Source organism: Oncorhynchus clarkii, chromosome 5, assembly GCF_045791955.1.
Source record: "Oncorhynchus clarkii lewisi isolate Uvic-CL-2024 chromosome 5, UVic_Ocla_1.0, whole genome shotgun sequence".
Lineage (NCBI taxonomy): Eukaryota > Metazoa > Chordata > Actinopteri > Salmoniformes > Salmonidae > Oncorhynchus > Oncorhynchus clarkii.
The window spans coordinates 70,503,859-70,528,208 of NC_092151.1; the positions used below are offsets into that span (position 1 = coordinate 70,503,859).

The following is a 24,350-nucleotide window of genomic DNA, read 5'->3' on the forward strand; positions in this document are numbered from 1 at the left end:
GTATATTCCAAATAATATCTATAATGTCCACAGAAACATGTCAAACGTTTTTTATAATCAATCCTCATGTCTTTTTTAAAATACACTGCTCAACAAAAATCAAGAGAACACTAAAATAACACATCCTAGATCTGAATGAATGAAATATTCTTATTAAATACTTTTTTCTTTACATAGTTGAATGTGCTAACAACAAAATCACACAAAAATTATCAATGGAAATCAAATGTATCAACCCATGGAGGTCTGGATTTGGAGTCACACTCAAAATTTTAAGTAGAAAACCACACTACAGGCTGATCCAACTTTGATGTAATGTCCTTAAAACAAGTCAAAATGAGGCTCAGTAGTGTGTATGGCCTCCACGTGCCTGTATGACCTTCCTACAACGCCTGGGCATGCTCCTGATGAGGTGGCGGATGGTCTCCTGAGGGATCTCCTCCCAGACCTGGACTAAAGCATCCGCCAACTCCTGGACAGTCTGTGGTGCAACGTGGTGTTGGTGGATGGAGCGAGACATGATGTCCCAGATGTGCTCAATTGGATTCAGGTCTGGGGAACAGGCGGGCCAGTCCATAGCATCAATGCCTTCCTCTTGCAGGAACTGCTGACACACTCCAGCCACATGAGGTCTAGCATTGTCTTGCATTAGGAGGAACCCAGGGCCAACCGCACCAGCATATGGTCTCACAAGGGGTCTGAGGAACTCATCTCGGTACCTAATGGCAGTCAGGCTACCTCTGGCGAGCACATGAAGGGCTGTGCGGCCCCCCAAAGAAATACCACCCCACACCATGACTGACCCACCGCTAAACCGGTCATACTGGAGGATGTTGCAGGCAGCAGAACGTTCTCCACGGCGTCTCCAGACTGTCACGTCTTGTCAGGTGCTCAGTGTGAACCTGCTTTCATCTGTGAAGAGCACAGGGCGCCAGTGGCGAATTTGCCAATCTTGGTGTTCTCTGGCAAATGCCAAACGTCCTGCACTGTGTTGAGCTGTAAGCAGAACCCCCACCTGTGGACGTCGGGTCGTTTGAGCAGACACATGCACATTTGTGGCCTGCTGGAGGTCATTTTGCAGGGCTCTGGCAGTGCTCCTCCTTGCACAAAGGCGGAGGTAGCGGTCCTGCTGCTGGGTTGTTGCCCTCCTACGGCCTCCTCCACGTCTCCTGATGTACTGGCCTGTCTCCTGGTAGCGCCTCCATGCTCTGGACACTACGCTGACAGACACAGCAAACCTTCTTGCCACATCTCGCATTGATGTGCCATCCTGGATGAGCTGCACTACCTGAGCCACTTGTGTGGGTTGTAGACTCCGTCTCATGCTACCACTAGAGTGAAAGCACCGCCAGCATTTCAAAAGTGACCAAAACATCAGCCAGGAAGCATAGGAACTGAGAAGTGGTCTGTGGTCCCCACCTGCAGAACCACTCCTTTATTGGGGGTTTGACTTGGAGTTACATTGTGTTGTTTAAGTGTTCCCTTTATTATTTTTGAGCAGTGTATATATTCGATAATATATCAACCGAGTGTGTAGGTTTTTCAATAACAGCGAGAGGAACAATGGCGGCTTTCTCAGTTGCGCAAAAACTCACTCTGAGAGCTCCCACCTATTCACTTACGCTTTGTGATCCTTCACGCTAATTTTTCAAAATAAAAGCCTGCAACTATGTCTAAAGACTGTTGACACCTTGAGGAAGCGATAGGAAAAGGATTTGGTTGATATCCCTTTAAATGGAGCGAAGGCAGGCTATGGAACATGGAGCTTTCATTATAGAAGCCACTTCCTGATTGGATTTTTCTCAGGCTTTTGCCTGCAATATCAGTTCTGTTATACTCAAAGACAATATTTTTACAGTTTTGGAAACTTTAGTATTTTCTATCCTAATCTGACCAGTATATGCATATTCTAGTTTCTGGGGCTGAGAAATAGGCAGTTTCAAATGGGTAAGTTTTTTTGCCAAAAACGAAAATACTGCCCCCTACACGCAAAAGGTTAAACTTCTCTAGGATAGGGGGCAGCATTCGGAATTTTGGATGAAAAGCTTGGCCGAATTAAATAAAATGAATCACTAACCTTTGATCTTCATCAGATGACACTCATAGGACATCATGTTACACAATACATGTATGTTTTGTTCGATAATGTACATATTTATAGCCAAAAATCTCAGTTTACATTGGCTCGTTATGTGCAGTAATGTTTGGATTCCAAAACATCCGGTGATTTTGCAGAAATGTTCATAATAAACATTGATAAAAGATACAGCTTTATTCACAGAATTAAAGATGGACTTCTCCTTAATCTAACTGCTGTGTCAGATTTAAAAAAAACTTTACCGAAAAAGCATAATCTGAGAACGGCGCTCAGAACCCAAAACAGCCAGAGGAATATCCGCCATTTTGGAGTCAACAAAGTTAGAAATAAAACCATAAATATTCACTTACCTTTATACTTCATCAGAAGGCACCCCAGTTTTACAATAAATGACTGATTTGTTCCATAAAGTCCATAATTTATGTCCAAATAGCCACTTGTTGTTAGTGTGTTCAGCCCAGTAATCCGTCTTCATGAGGTGCAGGCACTTCGTCCAGACAAAAACTTGAAAAGTTCCGTTAGTCCTTTAAAAACATGTCAAACGATTTATGGAATCAGTCTTTAGGATGTTTTTAACATAAAACATCAAAACATCAATGTTCCAACCGGAGAATTCCTTTGTCTGTAGAAAAGCACTGGAACGCGAGGTAAATCTGTCGAGAGCGCACGTCATGAGACCAAGGCACTCTGCCAGAACACTGACTGAGGTCTCATGAGCCCCTCCTTTATAGTAGAATCCTCATTCAAGTTTCTAAAGACGGTTGACGTCTAGTGGAAGCCGTAGGAAGTGCAACTTTATACATATCTCAATGTGTATTCGGTAGGCCAAGCTTTGAAAAACTACAAACCTCAATGTCCCACTTCCTGGTTGGATTTTTCCTCAGGTTTTCGCCTGCCATATGAGTTATGTTATACTCACAGACATCATTCAAACAGTTTTAGAAACTTCTGGGTGTTTTCTATCCAATACTAATAATAATATGCATATATTTGCATCTGGGACAGAGTAGGCGGCAGTTCACTCTGGACCACGCTATTCATCCAAAAGTGAAAATGCTGCCCCCTTTCACAAAAAGGTTATGGACATTCTTATTTTTAATGACTGCCTACCCCAGCCAAACCCAGACTACACTGGGCCAATTTTGCGCCGCCTTATGGGACTCCCATTCACAGCCGGATGTACTAGAGCCAGATTTGGGCCAGGGACTGTAGGGACGCCTCTTGCACGGAGATGCAGTGCCTCAGACCACTGCGCCACTCGGGGGGGTGTGTGTGTGTATCTATCTATCTGCAAAAAAAAGTAACTTCCCTTTTTCAGGACCCTGTCTTTCAAAGATAATTTGTAAAAATCCAAATTATTTCACAGATCTTCATTGTATAGGGTTTAAACACTGTTTCCCGTGCTTGTTCAATAACATGGAATTGTGGAACGGTCATTAAGACACTAACCGCTTACAGACGGTAGGCAATTAAGGTCACAGTTATGAAAACTTAGAACACTAAAGAGGATTTTCTACTGACTCTGGAAAAATACCAAAAGAAAGATGCCCAGCTTCCCTGCTCATCTGCAGGGATGCTGTAAGGAGGCATGAGGACTGCAGATGTGGCCAGTGCAATAAATTGCAATATCCGTTCTGTGAGACGCCTAAGACGGCACTACAAGTGGACAGGACAGACATCTGATCGTCCTCGCAGTGGCAGACCACGTGTAACAACACCTGCACAGTATCGGTACATCCGAACATTACAACTTCGGGACAGGTACAGGATGGCAACAACTGCCCGAGTTACCATAAGAACGCACAATCTCTTCATCAGTGTTCAGACTGTCCTCAATAGGCTGAGAGAGGCTTGACTGAGGGATTGTAGGCCTGTTGTTAAAGCAGGTTGTCACCAGACATCACAGGCAACATCATCACATATGGGCACAAACCCACCGTCGCTGGATCACGCAGACTGGCAAAAAGTGCTCTTCACTGACGAGCCGTGGTTTTGTCTCACCAGGAGTGATGGTCGGATTTGCGTTTATCGTCGAAGGAATGAGCGTTACACCGAGGCCTGTACTCTGGAGCGGGATCGATTTGGAGGTGGAGGGTCCGTCATGGTCTGGGGGCAGTGTGTCACAGCATCATCGGACTGAGCTTGTTGTCATTGCAGGCAATTTGAACGCTGTGCGTTACAGGGAAGACGTCCTCCCTCGTGTGGTACTCATCCCGCAGGCTCATCCTGACACGACCCTCCAGCATGACAATGCCACCAGTCATACTGCTCATTCTGTGCATGATTTCCTGCAAGACAGGACTCTCAGTGTTCTGTCATGGCCAGCGAAGAGCCCGGATCTCAATCCCATTGAGCATGTCTGGGACCTGTTGGATCGGAGGGTTAGGGCTAGGGCCATTCCCCCCAGAAATGTCCAGGAACTTGCAGGTGCCTTGGTGGACGAGTGGGGTAACATCTCACAGCAAGAACTGGCAAATCTGGTGCAGTCCATTAACTTAATATAATACATAAATAAAATCTATTTAGTCTCAAATAAATAATGAAACATGCTCAATTTGGTTTAAATAATGCAACAACACAGTGTTGGAGTAGAAAGTAAATGTGCAATATGTGCCATGTAAAAAGCTAATGTTTAAGTTCCTTGCTGAGAACATATGAAAGCTGGTTCAATATTCCGACTTATTCAATATTCCCAGTTAAGAAGTTTTAGATTGGAATTATTATTGGAATTATGACACAGGACTATTTCTCTCTCAACCATTTGTATTTCATATACCTTTGACTATTGGATGTTCTAATAAGCACTTTAGTATTGCCAGCCTAATCTCAGGAGTTGATAGGCTTGAAGTCATCAACAGCGCTGTGCTTCAATCATTGCTTTGAGCTGCTGGCAAACGCAGGTAAGTTTGAATGAATGCTTATTAGCCCACCGCTCAGACTGCTCTGTCAAATATCAAATCATAGACTTAATTATAATATAATAAACACAGAAATATGAGCCTTTGGTCATTTAATATGGTCAAATCCGGAAACTAATTTAGAAAACAAAACCGTTCCGTATTTTATTGAACGGGTGGCAACCCTAAGTCTAAATATTGCTGTTACATTGCACAACCTTCAATATTATGTCATAGAACAACAGTTTTCACCTGTGCTAACATAATTGCAAAATGATTTTCTAATGATCAATTAGCCTTTTTAAAATTATACATTTGGATTAGCTAACACAACATGCCATTGGATCACAGGAGTGATGGTTGCTGATAATGGGCCTCTGTACGCCTATGTAGATATTCCATTAACAATCAGCCGTTTCCAGCTACGATAGTCATTTACAGAGTTAATTGTGTCTACATTGTAATTCTGATCAATTTGATGTTATTTTAATGGACAATCTTTTTTTTGCTTTACTTTCAAAAATAAGGACATTTCTAAGTGACCCCAAACTTTTGAACATGTTGATAGTGGACACTTGTTTTACTCCTCTTGACAATTTTAATACTTCCTGAGAAATATCCATTATTTACCATTTTACACCTAGGATTACTATAAATAACTAACGCATTGTGTAAGAGATTCTCCAAAACTGAAATATTACAAAGAAGGTTTTGTCGGCGTTTAAAAATCCATAGTGTAGCCTTCCAGCAACTACCCTGACGGACATATAAACATGGTGTAGGCGAGGCACATTCCATTATGTCTGAAAAGGGTAATCAATAAAGGCTACCGATAGATAGCCTACTGTAATTTCATATTATGAGGCAAAAATTAGTAGGCTACCTGGTACTCGCAAGACTGTCCCGAAGATACCTCTGTATCCCGGTGACATCAGTGCCATGAATAGGATAGAATATTCTGCATGCAACAGACCAAAGACTGAACACACACTTGCATCATTAGCGAAGAGACCAAGCAGGCAGGCCTGCCCAAGGGGGAGAGAGAGGATGGGGTAATCTGCATCTCGCAATTTCTTGCCTTGCAAATTAACCAAAGTTGCCTGAAGTTCACCTCTTCCTCTCTGGTTTTATTTGAATTACACAAATGTCCATTTTATAGCCTATCGACTATAACACAGAAAATGTTTTGCGATAAATGCACTGTGGGGTTATGAAACGTTTTTCGGTTAGGGGTTTTTCTTAATGTTAAGTATCCCAACTTTGTTGAAACATTTTAACGCTTTAATGTTCACAGCCCTACCTATTGACCTGTCACAGTAGTTGTGGCCCTACAGTACTCCCAGCTGAAGGGTTTATATAAGGCAGACGCCAGCTGGCCCACAGCAGGCCTGAGAGTGGCCCATTTAGAGACAGGTAGTGGCAGTTTGACCTCGAGATTAGTCTGACTTTCCTCGCCATTACACTTTACCCGAAGACCGACCAGAGATTCTTCTTTCCTCCGTAATCAAATGCTCCATCTGTCTTCTCAGTTTCACCTCACTATTTCCCCAGGACATAGCCCTAGCTCATTATTCTAGTGAGTGACGGTTGCAGTAAGTTCATTGTCAGCCATCTGTTTGTTTAAACCCGCTCTGCGGTCTTCAAACCACCACGGTCAAATCTCCAGTCATAATAAAATGCTCTTTCCCTATCTTTCAGAGGTATTTCCAAGAAGTATTATCACCCTGCAAATTGGTTTCATGCTGAAAATGATATTGCTCACATGGGAGATGTGTTTTTGTGGGCACTAGTCAGGAGAGAGTTAGTTGAGTCGGGTCTCTCAGCTTTCTCCAGCTGATTACGGCTTCTGACTGTAATCTAGGCCTGTAATCTAGGATTTGAATAGGTATAGTGTACAGTGCATAGTCCCAACCCTTTGCCCAGTCTTCACATTTTGCTTCCTTAAAATTATTTCTAAAAAGGGATTACATTGCATTTTTCCTCTACACAACCTACTCAGCATTTTCAAAGTAAAAGAAAGTTAGAGGAAATTTGTTAAAAAAAAATAAAAAAAACTATTGTGGAAAAGTACCCAATTGTCCTACTTGATTAAAAGTAAAGATACCTTTAATAGAAAATTACTCAAATAAAAGTGAAAGTCACCCAGTAAAATAGTGAGTAAAAGTCTAAGTATTTGACATTCCTTATATTAAGCAAAGCAGACGGCATGATTTTCTTGTTTAAAAATGTTATGGATAGCCAGGGGCACACCAACACTGACATCATTTACAAACAAAGTGTTTGTTTAGTGAGTCCGCCAGATCAGAGGGAGTAGGGATGAATAGGGACGTTCTCTTGATTAGTGCGTGTATTTGACCATTTTCCTGTCCTAAGCTTTCTAAATGTAACATACTTTTGATTGAGGGAAAATGTATGGAGTAAAAAGTACATTATTTCCATTAGGAATGTAGTGGAGTAAAAGATCTAAAAAGTACAAATACCCCCGAAAAAACATCTTAAGTAGTACTTTAAAGTATTTTTTACTTTACACCACTGTAAAAACATTAATACATTTCTTAATTGCTTATGTCCTCACACCGAGTTAATTTTTAGTGGAAGTACCCTTGGCAGTCTTTTAGAGCTGTGAATCTTTTTGAATAATAATATACCAAGTTTTCACAACTCTTGGTATGATGTCCATTTTGTTTTTGTTCAAATTGCTCAAGCTCAGTAAATTTGGTTGGGAATCATTGATGGACAGTAATATTCAAACTTTGGCTCTGATTTGAGACAAGACCACTCAGGAACATTCAGCATTCAAATGTGTGTAATTGTTTCGATGAAAAATAAAACTCTCCCAGGGTTAGGTTTTCAGAAGTCTGAGGGCTTTTCCTTTTTACATGTGCTTTACTCCTTTCATATTGATTTTTACAAACTCCCCAGTCCCTGCCAATGACGAGCATACCCATAACATGATGCTGCCACCACAATACTTGAAAATTCTGAGGGTTTCACTCTGTGTTGTATTTGTTTTTAATTTAGGCCAAAAAGTTAATCAAATCATATCAAACTTTATTCGGCACATGCGCCAAATACAACAGGTGTAGTAGACCTTACCGTGACATGTTTACTTACAAGCCCTTAACTTTATTTATTGAACTGCATTGTTGGTTAAGAAAATATTTACTAAATAAACTACAGTAAAAAAACAAAAAATAACTAACACAATAACGAGGCTTTATACAGGGGGTACCGGTTTGTCAAGGTCATTTGTACATGTAGGTAGCGGTAAAGTGACTATGCATAGATAATAAACAGTGAGTAGCAGCAGTGTAAAAACAAATGGGTGGGTGTCAATGTAAATTGTTGGGTGGCCATTTTGATTAATAGTTCAGCAGTCTTATGAGTTGGAGATAGAAGCTGTTAAGGAGCCTTTTGGTCCAAGACTTGGCACTCCTGTACCGCTTGCCATGCGGTAGCAGAGAGAACAGTCTGACGTGGGTGACTGGAGTCTTTTTTACATTTTTTGGTCCTTCCTCTGATACTGGCTGGTATAGAGGTCCTGGGTGGCAGGGAGCTCGGCCCCAGTGATGTACTGGGCCACACGCACTGCCCTCTGTAGCGCCTTGCAGTCAGATGCCAAGCAGTTGCCATACCAAGCGGTGATGTAGCCAGTCAAAATGCTCTCGATGCTGCTGTAGAACTTTAGGAGATTCTTAGGGCCAGTGTCATATCTTTTCAGCCACCTGAGGGGGAAGAGTCATTGTTGTGCCCTCTTCACAACTGTGTTGGTGTGTTTGGACAATGATGGGTCCTTAGTGATGTGGACACCGAGGAACTTGAATCTATCGACCCGCTCCACTACAGCCCCGTCGATGTAAATGGGGGAGTGCTCAGCTCTCCTTTTCCTGTAGTCTACGATCAGCTCTTTTGTCTTGCTGATGTTGAGGGAGAGGTGGTTGTCCTGCACCACTGCCAGGTCTCTGACCTCCCTAATAGGCTCTCATCGGTGATCAGGCCTACCACCATCATGTTGTCGGCAAACTTTATGATGTTGGAGTCATCCGCAGTCATTGGTGAACAGGGAGCACAGGAGGGGACTAAGCATACGGGGCCCCCATCTCGAGGGTCAGCGTGGTGGATGTGTTCCTTACCCTCACCACCTGGGGGAGGCCAATCAGGAAGTCCAAAATCCAGTTGGAGGGAGGTGTTTAATCCCAGGGTCCTTAGTTTAGTGATGAACTTGGAGGGCACTATGGTGTTGAACGCTGAGCTGTAGTCAATGAACAGCCTTCTCACGTGTTCCTTTTGTCCAGGCGGGAAAGGGCAGTGTGGAGTGCAATAGAGATTGCATCATCTTTTGGGGTGATATGTGAATTTGAGTGTGTCCAGGGTTTCTGGGATAATGGTGTTAATGTGAGCCATGACCAGCCTTCCAAAGCATTTCATGGCTACAGATGAGAGCTACAGGGTGAATGTCATTTATGCAGGTTACCTTGTGTTCTTGGACATAGGGTGGTCTGCTTGAAACATTGTAGGTGTTACAGACTGGGTCAGAGAGAGGTTGAGAATGTCAGGTAAGACACTTGCCAGCTGGTCAGCGCATGCTCTGAGTACGCATCCTGGTAACCCATCCGGCCCTGCGGCCTTGTGAATGTTGACCTCTTTTAAAGGTCTTACTAATTAATCAAATTTATTTATATAGCCCTTCGTACATCAGCTGATATCTCAAAGTGCTGTACAGAAACCCAGCCTAAAACCACAAACAGCAAGCAATGCAGGTGTAGAAGCACAGTGGCTAGGAAAAACTCCCTAGAAAGGCCAAAACCTAGTAAGAAACCTAGAGAGGAACCAGGCTATGTGGGGTGGCCAGTCCTCTTCTGGCTGTGCCGGGTGGAGATTATAACAGAACATGGCCAAGATGTTCAAATGGTCATAAAATGACCAGCATGGTCCAATAATAATAAGGCAGAACAGTTGAAACTGGAGCAGCAGCACAGCCAGGTGGACTGGGGACAGCAAGGAGTCATCATGTCAGGTAGTCCTAATTAATATTGGCTAAGAAGAGCGTGATCACACAGACGCAGGATTTTCTTATAAGCGTCCAGATCAGTGTCCTGCTCCTTGAAAGCGGCAGCTCTAGCATTTAGCTCAGTGTGGATGTTGTCTGTAATCCCTGGCTTCTGGTTGGGATATGTACGGTCACTGTGGGGACGTCGTCGTCAATGCACTTATTATTGAAGCCGGTGACTGATGTGGTAAACTCAATGCCGTCGGATGAATCTCGGAACATACACTATATATACAAAAGTATGTAGATTAAACTTTTCAGCCACACCTGTTGCTGACAGGTGTATAGAATCGAGCACACGCCCATTCAGTCTCCATAGACAAATAGAATGGCCTTACTGAAGAGGTCAGTAACTTTCAACGTGGCACTGCCATGGGATGCCATCATTCCAACAAGTCAATTCGCCAAATGTCTGCCCTGCCAGAGCTGCCACGGTCAACTGTAAGTGCTGTTATTGTGAAGTGGAAACGTCTTGGAGCAACCGGCTCAGCCGCGAAGTGGATATATGTTGCCATAGGAGTTGTGAAAGGTTGGTAGAATCTTATTCAGAGCAGTAATGTCTGCTTAAGATGCTTCCACCAAGTATTAACACTGGAGTGTGAAGACATATATGCAAACAATACATGCTTCATTTGTATTTCTTAGTATTTTGGAAAATGTTCCGTCATTTTGCTTTCGCTTTGAAAATGTAGGTTGTGTAGATCAAGATGCAACTTTTTTTTTTTTATCCCGTTTTAGATGATATCTTAAACATAAATTAAAAGACTATGCAAGGTGTGTGTGGACTTTTACTAGCGACTGTATTTTATTTATATATATATATATATATATATATATTTATATATTTATATTTCATTTATTGGCCTTTTTATGTTCTGTTTTCAGTGGTGTGGGTGTCTGATCAGTGATTAACTGCAGGTAGAGCTGTCTTTGTCCCCACTGTATGTATGCCTGGCTCGTACGCCAGAATATGCTTGCATCATCCAGCCAGAGGTCAGGTTATAGCCTGGCTCTGACCAGCCAGCTGTGTGAATGTGTTGTGTGTTTGCCACTGAGTGCCTGCTCAGTGTTACACTGCAGTTCTTTATCTCAGTTTGTATATCTGCCAATCCTCACAAAGGCCCATTTAAGCCAGCACTGAGTTTAGTCCAGCCATACGCCCAGAAATACATATTTACTCCCAGAGCTCAGATTAACAGATACTCTCCGGTCCCAGTGTAATTCTCTAGAACTCACTCCATATACACAAGCACGCGCGCCAGCAGTAGGTTATAGCCAGTCCAGCTGTCCCAGAGGCACTGAGAGGAATGTGTGATCTCACTGCGCTGTCTGTCCTGCCAGGGATGAACCCACTGGACCACAGCCGGCCCATTGTCCAGACCGTTTCCCCTTTCACCAGGCGTTCACCAAATTACATGCACCATTGGCCGCCGCAATTCTAATTTAGCGTCTCTGACAATTAGACGTGAAATGTCTGCCCGGCCTACTGTGAGTTTAGCTTCTGCCTAATTCAGAAATTGCCATACCAGTACTGCTTCCAACCAACTCGACATGCTCTGGTAAATGGACACAATTATTCAGTCTTTGTCTCATTAACGCTAACCACCCCTCCCGGGGTTATTTGGTACGTACCTTCTGAGGTGAGCGTGCCCTGCGGTGGCGGCGGGTTGAGTCCAAATGGAGAGGCGGTGGGGGAGTCCATGCGTGACCCCCGTGGGAATGCCCGGTTGTTGTGATCCCTCTGTATCTCGTTGGTGAAGCGGCTGTTGACGGGGATGTTCTCTGGGACCACCTGGACCAGCGGGGGGACCACCTGCATCTCACTGCGCCCCAGGGTCCGCAGACACTGCTCCTCCAACGCAGCGATCAGCACAGATTGGTTGTTCACCACCCCCGCCATCGCTGCAAAACGCCCTTCCAGCTCCTTGTGGCAGGAGAGAGAAGTTAACATAAAAACCAGAAGTGTCTTGATATATTTCTAACAGATATGTTAGCAACATTACATGTGCTATAGGCACATCTAAATATTGTCCCCAGCTATATTATGTGAGTGCTGGCCTTCTAAAGTTCCATATTATAGCAGCGTTCTGCTTCTAGCACACTCCTTCATTCAATTTCACCTCTACATGAAAGTAACATTAACCACGTTGCGTTTCAGTTCCACCTTGGCGTTCTAACCTTGTAGCGGGAGGCTAGCCTCAGCATCTCTGAGGTGACGTTGAGAACCCGGTTCTCCAGCTGGGCCAGCTCCAGAGAGTTGTCTCTCTTCCTGATGATCTCGTGAAGCAGCTGCATGTAGAGCTGGGTCACCCTGGAGTTCATGTTCCTGCTCTCCTTCCTGAGCAGCTTCATCTCGTTCACCATGTTGCCGTCCACGTCCACCACCAGCTGCAGGGTCTCAATCTCCCGTCTCTGCTTGAACAGCACCTCTCTTACGTCAGCTATGTCCATCCGTGTCACACGCTCCTTGTCCGGCTCGGGGCCCGTTGCACTGGCACAGATGGGGCCTGATGATGGGCATTAGATTAATTCGAAGTCACGTGACAAGGTGTAAAATAGACGTCTTCACAGAAGACTAAACACTGACCTGTGATCTTCTGCTGGGGAATCAGAAAGGTGTAGGAGCACTTCTTGACGTCTTCTGTGGGAGTTCGTTTGGCCCTGAGCAGGGGATATTTCTTGGTTTCTCTAGCCTGTCTGGAGCCCCTGCACTGGCTCTGCTCCAAGAAAAAGAGGCAGAGCAGGGCACACAGGCTCCACGACACTCCCTGCCTCACCCCCACCACACCCTGCATAGTGTACTTCTACTGGCTGTCTGGATGACTCCTGGACTTCCTCTGGGCTTCTCTGCAATCGATGAAGGAACAGGAGTTGGTGTGAAGTAATGGCTTACTGTTTCCAACAATGAACAATTCGATTGTTGACAACAAAGTACCAGGAGTGCTGGTCATGTATATTTTATCCCTAAAAAGGGAAAATAGTTTTGCAGCAGAATCATTCATAACAAAGCAGGATGTGAAGACTACACGTAGCTTGCACACAGAGGGTTGGAATTCAACAAATGTTTACAGCTAATTACTAGCAGACATTCCCTCAGTCAGAAGTAATAGTCAGGCTTGCCAACGGTGGACATTTACAGTATACAACTTAAACACCAGATTGGGGTAGACGTTATGTGAATGCCCTGGCGAAAATGGTCAATGATCGTCAATGATCCCTAAGGCAGTCGATTAGTCATGCGGCAGAATGATTCCCAATAAGATGTTTTAGCACTAAAGCCAGAAATTTAATCCAGAACAATACTCGGACAAACAGGGTTTGTGTAATGATCTAAAACCAAGCAGTAGGAGGGCTAGCTGGTCTCACAGGGAGCTGGGGAACAAATTGCTGTTCAGTCATTCTGCAGGAGGTCTGGATGTCTGTTCTCTGTCAGAGCTGTTTCCTAAACACCCAGACTGCTGAGTCCCCTGGGCTTCCCTGGTGCTGCAGGGCTCTGAGACATACTTCCTCTCCCTGCAGATGGGGCTATGTTAACAGGATAGTTCTTTGAGCGAGGAGAGCTCTGGCTGGCTTCTCCTTCCCGGACTGACCCCAACTCTCCACCCCGCCCCACTGCCCCCCTCTTAACCCCTGGCTGTACATCCTAAGCCTGTTCTGGCTCCTTCTGCCAGACAGGTTTTGTAAACACGCACCACGAGGCTCCAGACACAAACACACACACACACACACACAAAACACCCAGACACACTCGCACACACAGACCGTGGCACCACAAGGCTCCAGACACCAAAGCTCACAGGTATGTTAAGTAGAAAATGTAATTTACCTCTGGTGTCTGATGCCCTCAGCCCTGCCCACCACTCTGCCCTAGTTCCCTGGCCCTGCTCAGAATCCTATATCCTCTCTCTGAACCCCATTGTGGTTTCTGTCTCTCTGCTGGTGTTTGATTCTCAACACCTCTCTCTCAAACACACAGCTCCATTTTACACTCTGAGTTTGGCCTATGTAAGTCCACACAACACTACCCAACACCCCCACCCTGAAACTGGGGCTCTGTGTGGCTCCTGTAGATGCTGTTGTGGATCCTCAGACCTGGAGTCAAATCTGTCACTTAGATCAGTAGTGTGGAATAGAGGTCGACCGATTAATCGAAATGGCCGATTTTAATTAGGGCCGATTTCAAGTTTTCTAAGCAATCAAAAATCTGTATTTTTGGTCACCGATTTGGCAGATTTTTTTATATTTTTATTTAACTAGGCAAGTCAGTTAAGAACACATTCTTATTTTCAATGACGGCCTAGGAACAGTGGGTTTAACTGCCTGTTCAGGGGCAGAATGACAGATTTTTACCTTGTCACCTCCGGGATTCAATCTTGCAACCTTACAGTTAACTACTCCAACGCTCTAACCACCTGCCTCTCATTGCACTCCACGTGGAGCCTGCCTGTTACGCGAATGCAGTAAGAAGCCAAGGTAAGTTTCTAGCTAGCATTAAACTTATCGTATAAAAAACAATCATAATCACTAGTTAATTACACATGGTTGATGATATTACTAGTTTATCTAGCGTGTAGACGTTGCATATAATCAATGCAACGCAGGGTGATGATTTAACAAAAGCGCATTTGCGAAAAAAGCACAATCGTTGCACGACTGTAACCATAAACCTAACTATAAACACCAATTCCTTTCTTAAACTCAATACAGAGAAGTATATATTTTTAAACCTGCATATTTAGCTAAAATAAATCCAGGTTAGCAGGCAATATTAAACAGGTGAAATTGTCACTTCTCTTGCGTTCATTGCACGCACAGTCAGGGTATATACAACAGTTTGGGCAGCCTGGCTCATTGTGAACTAATTTGCCAGAATTGTACATAATTATGACATAACATTGAAGGTTGTGCAATGTAACAGCAATATTTAGACTTATGGATGCCACCTGTTAGATAAAATACGGAACGGTTCTGTATTTCACTGAAAGATTAAACGTTTTGTTTTCGAAATGATAGTTTCCGGATTCGACCATATTAATGACCAAAGGCTCGTATTTCTGTGTTATTATGTTATAATTAAGTCTATGATTTGATATTTGATATTTGATAGAGCAGTCTGACTGAGCGATGGTAGTCAGCAGCAGGCTCGTAAGCATTCATTCAAACAGCACTTTAGTGCGTTTTGCCAGCAGCTCTTCCCTGTGCTTCAAGGATTGCGCTGTTTATGACTTCAAGCCTATCAACTCCCGAGATTAGGCTGGTGTAACCGATGTGAAATGGCTAGCTAGTTAGCGGGGTGCGCGCTAATAGCGTTTCAAACGTCACTCGCTCTGAGACTTGGAGTAGTTGTTCCCCTTGCTCTGCAAGGGCTGCGGCTTTTGTGGAGCGATGGGTAACGCTGCTTCGAGGGTGGCTGTTATCTATGTGTTCCTGGTTCAAGCCCAGGTAGGAGCGAGGAGAGGGACGGAAGCTATACTGTTACATTGGCAATACTAAAGTACCTATTAGAACATCCAATTGTCAAAGGTATATGAAATACAAATGGCATAGAGAGAAATAGTCCTATAAATACTATAACTACAACCTAAAACCTCTTACCTGGGAATATTGAAGACTCATGTTTAAAGGAACCACCAGCTTTCATATGTTCTCATGTTCTGAGCAAGGAACTTAAACGTTAGCTTTCTTACATGGCACATATTGCACTTTTACTTTCTTCTCCAACACTTTGTTTTTACATTATTTAAACCAAATTGAACATGTTTCATTATTTATTTTTATTGATTTTATTATATTTAAGTTAAAATAAGTGTTCATTCAGGATTGTTGTAATTGTCATTATTACAAATCAATAAGAATTGGCCGTTTAAAAAAAAAAAAAATCGGCATCGCCTTTTTTGGTCCTCCAATAATCGGTATCGGCGTTGAAAAATCATAATCGGTCGACCTCTAGTGTGGATACTGTGAAAGGGAGCCTGTTTGTGTCAGTGTATGTTAGGGAGCTGAGCCAGTACTGTGTGAGAAGTGTCTGCGTAGAGTGCTTTTCTTTATTTCACTGGCTGTGTGTTAGTCCAACAGCAGATTCCCCTGACAGCGCAACCAGGTTCTGTATCCTGTATACTCACTGCCCTGTTAATGGCTTTAGCATCTTCAAGCTCTCCACACACACACACACACACACACAAAAGGAAGGGATCACTGCCATTACCTCACTTTCCAACCCAAAAATGTAAGGAGCAAACTGAAGAAAAGAGGAGGTTCAGCAAAATGTGAAGGACAATGGAACTCTTTCAAAAAAAGCGTATTTATTGCTGAAGGTAGCACACCAGGGTTGGGGTCAGTTCCAATGAAATTCCAGGAAATTCAGAGATTTAAAAAAAAAAAAATAGAATTCATTAGCTAGGTTTCCATCCAATTGGTGACATTTTATACATACACGCATACACACACTACCGTTCAAAGTTTGGGTTCACTTAGAAACGCCTCAAGTCCTCAACTGGCAGCGCCATTAAATAGTACCCGCAAAACACCAGCCTCAACGTCAACAGTGAAGAGGCGACTCAGGCATGCTGGCCTTCAAGGCAGAGTTGCAAAGAAAACCCATCTCTCAGACTGGCCAATAAAAATAAAAGATTAAGATGGGCAAAAGAACAGACACTGGACAAAAGGACAGCATCCCGGAGTCGCCTCTTCATTGTTGACATTGAGACTAGTGTTTTGAGGGTACTATTTAATGAAGCTGCCAGTTGAGGACTTGTGAGGCGTCGTTTTCTCAAACTAGACATTCTAATGTACTTGTCCTCTTGCTCAGTTGTGCACCCGGGCCTCCCACTACTCTTTCTATTCTGGTTAGAGCCAGTTTGAGCTGTTCTGTGAAGGGAGTAGTACACAGCGTTGTACGAGATCTTCAGTTTCTTGGCAATTTCTCGCATGGAATAGCCTTCATTTCTCAGAACATGAATAGACTGACGAGTTTCAGAAGAAAGTTTGTTGTTTCTGGCTATTTTGACCCTGTAATCGAACCCACAAATGCTGACGCTCCGGATACTCAACTAGTCTAAAGAAGGCCAGTCTTACTGTTTCTTTAATCAAAAAAAGTTTTCAGCTGTGCTAACATAATTCCAAAAGGGTTTTCTAATGATCAATTAGCCTTTTAAAATTATAAACTTGGATTAGCTAACACAACGTGCCATTGGAACACAGGAGTGATGGTTTCTGATAATGGGCCATAAAAAAAATATTCCATAAAAAATCTGCCGTTTCCAGCTATTCACAACATCAACAATATCTACACTGTATTCCTGATATATTTAATGTTATTTTAATGGACAAAAAAATGTGCGCTTCCTTCAAAAACAAAGAAATTAAGTGACCCAAACTTTTGAACAGTAGTGTATGTTCTAAAATCCGCATAAAGACAATATGTGCGTATTCCCAGCAGAGATGTTTCCATCAAATTGACTTGTTGCAGATGAATGGCTGTATATGATGACGTACAGTAGTGCACATAATACCTTTTTCAGATTAAATTCCCAGGTACCGAATAAAAAATACAAGTTAAATGGGTTTCAATCGCATTTTCAACTCCTATCTGCGTGCTGTTGGCTAGAGTGCACGTGTAGCTTACATCCCTCAAAGTCAACTCTGGACCTCGAAGTCAGTTCCACTGCTTGTTTTCATTGTTCCCCTCTAATCAGGGACTGATTTGGACCTGGCACACCAGGCAGGTTCAATTAATTTTGAGCTGGAACAGAAAACCAACCTGGCCTACATGATGAGAATATTATTATTTATTATTATTATAGACAAAATAGTGAGATTATTTGTATTTGTCAAACTGCAGCCATGCATTGATTATCATGTCAACAGAAAAAGATCCTTGATATTTATTGAAAGGAGCATCAAGCTCATCACCTTGAATTTCACAGGGTGGTGAAAGTGCATCATTCATATCTATAGCCTGTTAAACTGCATGCTTTCTCGACTAGTCGTAGTGGGAGGACCACACATCATCGTGTGACTTCAAGTTTACTTCAATATGATGATGATTATATCTATTTGCGCATAAAAACGTTTACACTGACATTTCTCGCATGATTCATTTTACAGTCAAAAAGATCCCACCTTGTCTAGTATGTTTTGTCTACATTTGGAAAGTTTTCATCAGGCCTGTGACTTTTCTTTATCCGACATGTACTTTACTCACATAAAAAGGTTGGATGAAAAGCATACACACACACACATCACTCTCTCAAGGCAGCTATACTGATCAAAAATATAAACGCAACACGTGAAGTGTTGGTCCCGTGTTTCATTTGACTAATTTCGTTATGTGAAATGTAACTCAATAAAATCTTTGAAATTGTTGCATGTTGCGTTTTATATTTTTGTTCCGTGTAGTTTTGCAGCTCCTTCATCCATGCCCATATTGTGCCATTATCAGGCTCCCTCTGAGACACTGCAGGGGCAGAGGTGTCTGGAATGTGACAGGTAGTATTACAGGACGGACCTCATCTCGATTTTCTGTTCTCTCTTTCTCACATGCACGTTTCTCTCTCTCTCTCATCCATCATGCTTGCACTCTTGCTCTCTCTCCCCTGAGTGTCACTGTTTTTTTACTCCATCTGTCTCTCCCCTTCTATGCTTTAGGGTCATTTTGTCCCCCTCTGTGGTGGTTCTTAGAACTAGAACACCAGAGGAAAGACATTCCAGGTTGTGAGAGAGAGGAGTTTTACTGTACCTTTTTAACTCCATACAAACCAATACACTACCTGTCATTACATTCTGTCTCTCCCACTCTCTGTCTGTACACTAAGTAAAGCACAACACAACAGTAGATCATCCAGACCAGACCTGTCAGTGGCCTGTACTCTGTGTCCTAACATCTAGAAAAGGCCTACAGGAAGTGCCTGTCTGTAGCAAGGGGCAGAATGTAAACAGAACCAGCTCTCTACTGAGTCAGCTGCAGACTACCTCCCAAATGGCACCTTATTGCCTATTTAGTGCCCTACTGTCAACAAGGGCTATTGTCAAAAGAAGTGCACTATAGTGCATTTGGAAAGTATTCAGACCTCGAATTTTAACACATTTTGTTACATCCTTATTCTAAAATGGATGGAAGTTTTTTGTTTTTTTTTTCGTTTTTTTTTTCATCAATCTACACACAATAGCTCATAATGAAAATTCTCCTATTCTTCTCTACAGATCCCCTCACGCTCTGTCAGGTTGGATGGGGAGCTTTGCCGCAGAGCTATTTTAAGGTCTCTCCAAAGTTGTTTGATCGGGTTCAAGTCTGGGCTCCGGCTGGGCAACTCAAGGACATTCAGAGACTTGTCCCGAAGCCACTCCTATGCTGTCTTGGCTGTGTGCTTAGTGTCGTTGTCCTATTGGAAGGTGAACCTTGACCCCAGTCTGAGGTCCTGATTGCTCTGGAGCAGGTTTTCATCAAGGATCTCTGGTTTCATCAGAGAATCTTGTTTCTAATGGTCTGAGTCCTTTAGGTGCATTTTGCCAAATTTCAAGGGGGCTGTCATGGAAGCCATTCCTCAGTAAAAGGCCCTTCCCCCCCCTGATTGCTCAGTTTGGCCGAGATGCCAGCTCTAGGAAGAGTCTTGGTGGTTCCAAACTTTTTCCATTTAAGAATGATTGAGGCCACTGTGTTCTTGGGGACCTTCAATGCTGCAGAAATATTTTGGTACCCTTCCCAAGATCTGTGACACAATCCTGTCTCGGAGATCTACGGACAATTCCTTCGACCTCATGGCTTGGTTTTTGCTCAGGCAAGCACTGTCAACTGTGGGACCTTATATAGACAGGTGTGTGCCTTTCCAAATCATGTCCAATCAATTGCATTTACCACAGGTGGACTCCAATCAAGTTGTAGGACCACCTCAAGGATGATCAATGGAAACAGGATGCACCTGAGCTCAATTTTAAGTCTCATAGCAAAGGGTCTGAATACTTATGTAAATAAGGTATTTCTGTTTTTTTTTATTTTTAATCAATTTGAAAAAAATGATAACCGGTTTCACTTTGTCATTATGAGGTATTGTGTGTAGGTTGATGAGGAAAAACATTTATTTAATCAATTTTAGAATAAGGCTGTAACTTAACAAAATGTTTCTGAAAAGCTGAAGAGAAGTGTCTCTTTCAGTAAGACATCCAGGCCAGATTAAATCTCAGTCCACCCAGAGCCGATTAAACCAAATCAACTCCGACCTGCACAACACACCCAGAGACGCATAGCTGGCGAGGGAGGTAAATACAGACTGACTGTTAGATGGAGAGTTGGCTCTGGAAGAAGTGGGACATGCACTACTCTTCCTGGCTGTCTCCAGAACACTCCGCCCCAACAATCACCTACAGTATAGTATGGATGTAACACTGTTGTACCTCTCTTCTGACTTGCTCTCTCGCTGTCCCTTTTCTGTCCTCTCCTCCCTCTTTCTGGGTCAGTATTGAGGCTGTAGTAGATAATGGGTAGTGACAGAGGTGAGGGATGATGGACAGACTTGGGAAAGCAGAAAACACAGTCAGTTAGAAATCTCAACCCTTTCTTTCCCTTTCTCCCCCTTCTCAACTAAATTTAATAAAAAGAGAAGTATTTTTGGCTCAGGCACCACAGCGGATGGTTTGTGTATCCCCTAACAGATGTCGCAATGTCCAACCCCAGACAAAGGAAAACTAGCTTAGTGGTGTGTGTTGTAACTGTGCCAGTATGTTCTGGAACTGCCCTGGCCTGTCTCCCTCTCCCAGCCTTACATGATGGAAACAGTGACCTCCATCAGTCTCTCTGGCTGCTCACCTTGCTAATGGTTATTAATAGGCAGCTGACCTATGACTTTGGCCACAAACCTCTGCTTCTCTCTCAGCCATATACTCCCGATCACTTACACACATGAGCTGTTAATGGAGAAGTAACAGGACAAGAGACACTCAACATCTCGCCCTTTCTCTCTGTTAGGGTATTACTGTATTAGGGCTGTCCCCATTTAGTCGACTGGTCAATTGTTTGGTCGATAGGCTGTTGGTCAACCAAGATTCTTTTAGTCCAGCAGTCGCAAATATATATTTTTTTTATGGGACATGAGATGCAAGTCTCATGGTCCAAGAATAAGGGGAGTGTGGCTCCAGAATGTGCTCGCTCGCCATTTTGTGCATATTCATTGAAGTTATGAAACAATGTGTGCCCCATTATCGGTAATGCCCATAATTTATCATCTCTAACGTTTGTTTGGTTAAGGTCATGTGTGTTTGCGGAACTCACAACCCATGCTACACTTGTGAGAAACAAGTGAAGCTGTTCTGGCTACTGTCTGACAATCATGAATGAGAGGGATTGTGTTATCGCTGCTGCTATCAACCAGGGTTAAAGTTAACTAAATGTTAACGTGGTAGAGACGTATTAGGGATGTGCACGGTTAGTCAAATATCCAAACTGATGTTCGTATTTGAATAATTGTGTATTCATTTAGCAAGAGCAAAAAAGTATAGAGGCCTATTTTAACCTGCTTTTTAACACTGGGAAGTATTTTTCAAAATTAAGTGGAGTGATAGTTCACTAATGAAATAAATACAAGACGGAATAAAATTACGCAATTAGTTAGCGGAAGGAGTAGGCTACAACGAGCAACCAACAGGTAGGCTGTTTAATTGAATGTAGTTGGGGAGAATGCGCAGCATGTGACCTCAAAAGCCTAGCTAGCTTTATGAACTACAATCTGTTACGAACAGTGGACTAGGTTTTGTAGACTTTACCCTTTGCCAATGTTTCAGAATATTGCGTCGTTTAGGTGTGCAAGGGCGAATTCAGAGTAGTCGTTCCCTAACGGAAATATGCAAATACGCCAATAGGATCTCGCTACCTCATGCGTTGCTCTGCCCACCTCCTTGCTTGTTCTGCAAACTGATTTAATTTGCTCCCATTAGAAACGACAGGCTGTGGTCTGTTGTTTTAGTTATACACATATTTTGTTATATGGGATGATAAAGAACACTGGCTGCTACAAGTTAGCTAGTCTTGGATGTAGCAGAGTTGCCTTGGGGGTCTCTCTCTCCGTCTGCTCGCTACACACACTGCTCTATATAACTTCCGGCTGCAGCAATAGAGCGCCAGCCTCTCCCTCGCACATCAGTGCTCAGGTTATTAAAAACACACAATTTAATAACCACACGTATTTGGCAAAAATGAATAATACTATTTGAGTAGTGAGATTTATTTTTATTTTATATACATTCCTAAGTCATATATAGCGATATAACATATAGTTGAAGTCGGAAGTTCACATGCACTTAGGTTGAAGTCATTAACTCATTTTTCAACCACTCCCCAAATTTCTTGTTAACAAGCTATAGTTTTGGCAAGTCGGTTAGGATATCTGCTTTGTGCACAAGTAATTTTTCCAACAATTGTTTACAGACAGATTATTTCACTTATAATTCACTGTATCACAATTCCAGTGGGTCAGAAGTTTACATACACTAAGTTGACTGCCTTTAAACAACTTGGAAAATTCCAGAAAATGATGTCATGGCTTTAGAAGCTTCTGATTAGGCTAATTTACATAATTTAAGTCAATTGGAGGAGAACCTGTGGATGTATTTCAAGGCAAACCTTCAAACTCAGTGCCTATTTGCTTGACATCATGGGGAAATCAAAATAAATCAGCCAAGACCTCAAAAAAATTGTAGACCTCCACAAGTCTGGTTCATCCTTTGGAGTAATTTCTAAATGCCTGAAGGTACCACATTAATCTGTACAAACAATAGTACGCAAGTATAAACACCTTGGGACCACGCAGCCGTCATACCGCTCAGGAAGGAGACATGTTCTGTCTCCTAGAGATGAACGTACTTTGGTGCGAAAAGTGCAAATCAATCCCAGAACAACAGCAAAGGACGTTGTGAAGATGCTGGAGGAAACGGGTACAAAGTATCTATATCCACAGTAAAATGAGTCCTATATCAACATAACCTGAAAGGCCGCTCAGCAAGGAAGAATCTGCTCCAAAACCGCCTATAAAATAGCCAGACCACGGTTTGCAACTGTACATCGGGACAAAGGTCATACTTTTTGGAGAATGTCCTCTGGTCTGATGAAATAAAAATAGAACTGTTTGGCCATAATGACCATCGTTATTCTTGGAGGAAAAAGGGGGAGGCTTGCAATCCGAAGAACACCATCCCAACCGTGAAGCACCATGGGTGGCAGCATCATGTTGTGGGGGTGCTTTGCTGCAGGAGGGACTGGTGCACTTCACAAAATAGATGGCATCATAAGGAGGTAAATTATGTGGACATATTGAAGCAACATCTCAAGACATCAGTCAGGAAGTTAAAGCTTGGTCTCAAATGTGTCTTCCAAATGGACAATGACCCCAAGCATATTTCCAAAGTTGTGGCAAAATGGCTTAAGGACAACAAAGTCAAGGTATTGGAGTGGCCATCACAAATCCCTGACCTCAATCCTATAGACAATTTGTGGGCAGAACTGGAAAACGTGTGTGAGCAAGGATGCCTTCAAATATGACTTAGTTATTACTCCAGCTCTGTCTGAAGGAATGGGCCAAAATTCACCCAACTTATTGTAAGCTTGTGGAAGGCTACCCGACACGTTTGACCCAAGTTAAAAGCCAATGCTACCAAATACTAATTGAGTGTATGTAAACTTCTGACCCACAGGGAATGTGATGAAAGAAATAAAAGCTGAAATAAATCTTTCTCTAAACTATTATTCTGACATTTCACGTTCTTTAAAATAAAGTGGTGATCCTAACTGACCTAAGAGTGTGCAAAGCTGTCATCAAGGCAAAGGGTGTCTACTTCGAAGTATCTCAAATATGAAATATATTTTGATTTGTTTAACACTTTTTGGTTACTACATGATTCCATGTGTTATTTCATAGTTTTGATATCTTCACTATTATTCTACAGTATAGACGATAGTAAAAATAAAAAACCTTAAATTGGTGTGTCCAAACTTTTGACTAGTACTGTGTATATACAGTGCCTTGCGAAAGTATTCGGCCCCCTTGAACTTTGCGACCTTTTGCCACATTTCAGGCTTCAAACATAAAGATATAAAACTGTATTTTTTTGTGAAGAATCAACAACAAGTGGGACACAATCATGAAGTGGAACGACATTTATTAGATATTTCAAACTTTTTTAACAAATCAAAAACTGAAAAATTGGGCGTGCAAAATTATTCAGCCCCTTTACTTTCAGTGCAGCAAACTCTCTCCAGAAGTTCAGTGAGGATCTCTGAATAATCCAATGTTGACCTAAATGACTAATGATGATAAATACA

The 24,350-nt window shown here is 42.7% G+C and overlaps 2 protein-coding genes across 8 annotated transcripts in view; one reads left to right on the top strand and one right to left on the bottom strand.

Moving 5' to 3' along the window:
- The window catches only part of LOC139409317 (Ral GEF with PH domain and SH3 binding motif 2), a 135,135-nt gene that overhangs the window by 80,290 nt on the left and 30,495 nt on the right, over nucleotides 1-24,350 (top strand). The window lies entirely within an intron of this gene.
- LOC139409318 (angiopoietin-related protein 1-like) overlaps nucleotides 1-24,350 on the bottom strand; it is a 43,985-nt gene that overhangs the window by 11,586 nt on the left and 8,049 nt on the right. For both annotated transcript variants that reach the window (XM_071154273.1, XM_071154272.1), the window contains exons 2-4: nucleotides 12,633-12,892; nucleotides 12,224-12,552; nucleotides 11,678-11,969 (exon numbers count right to left, since the gene is read on the bottom strand). In XM_071154273.1, the coding sequence (XP_071010374.1) occupies nucleotides 11,678-11,969; nucleotides 12,224-12,552; nucleotides 12,633-12,840 (829 nt within the window). In that variant the 5' untranslated portion in view covers nucleotides 12,841-12,892. The remainder of the gene's footprint in view (nucleotides 1-11,677; nucleotides 11,970-12,223; nucleotides 12,553-12,632; nucleotides 12,893-24,350) is intronic.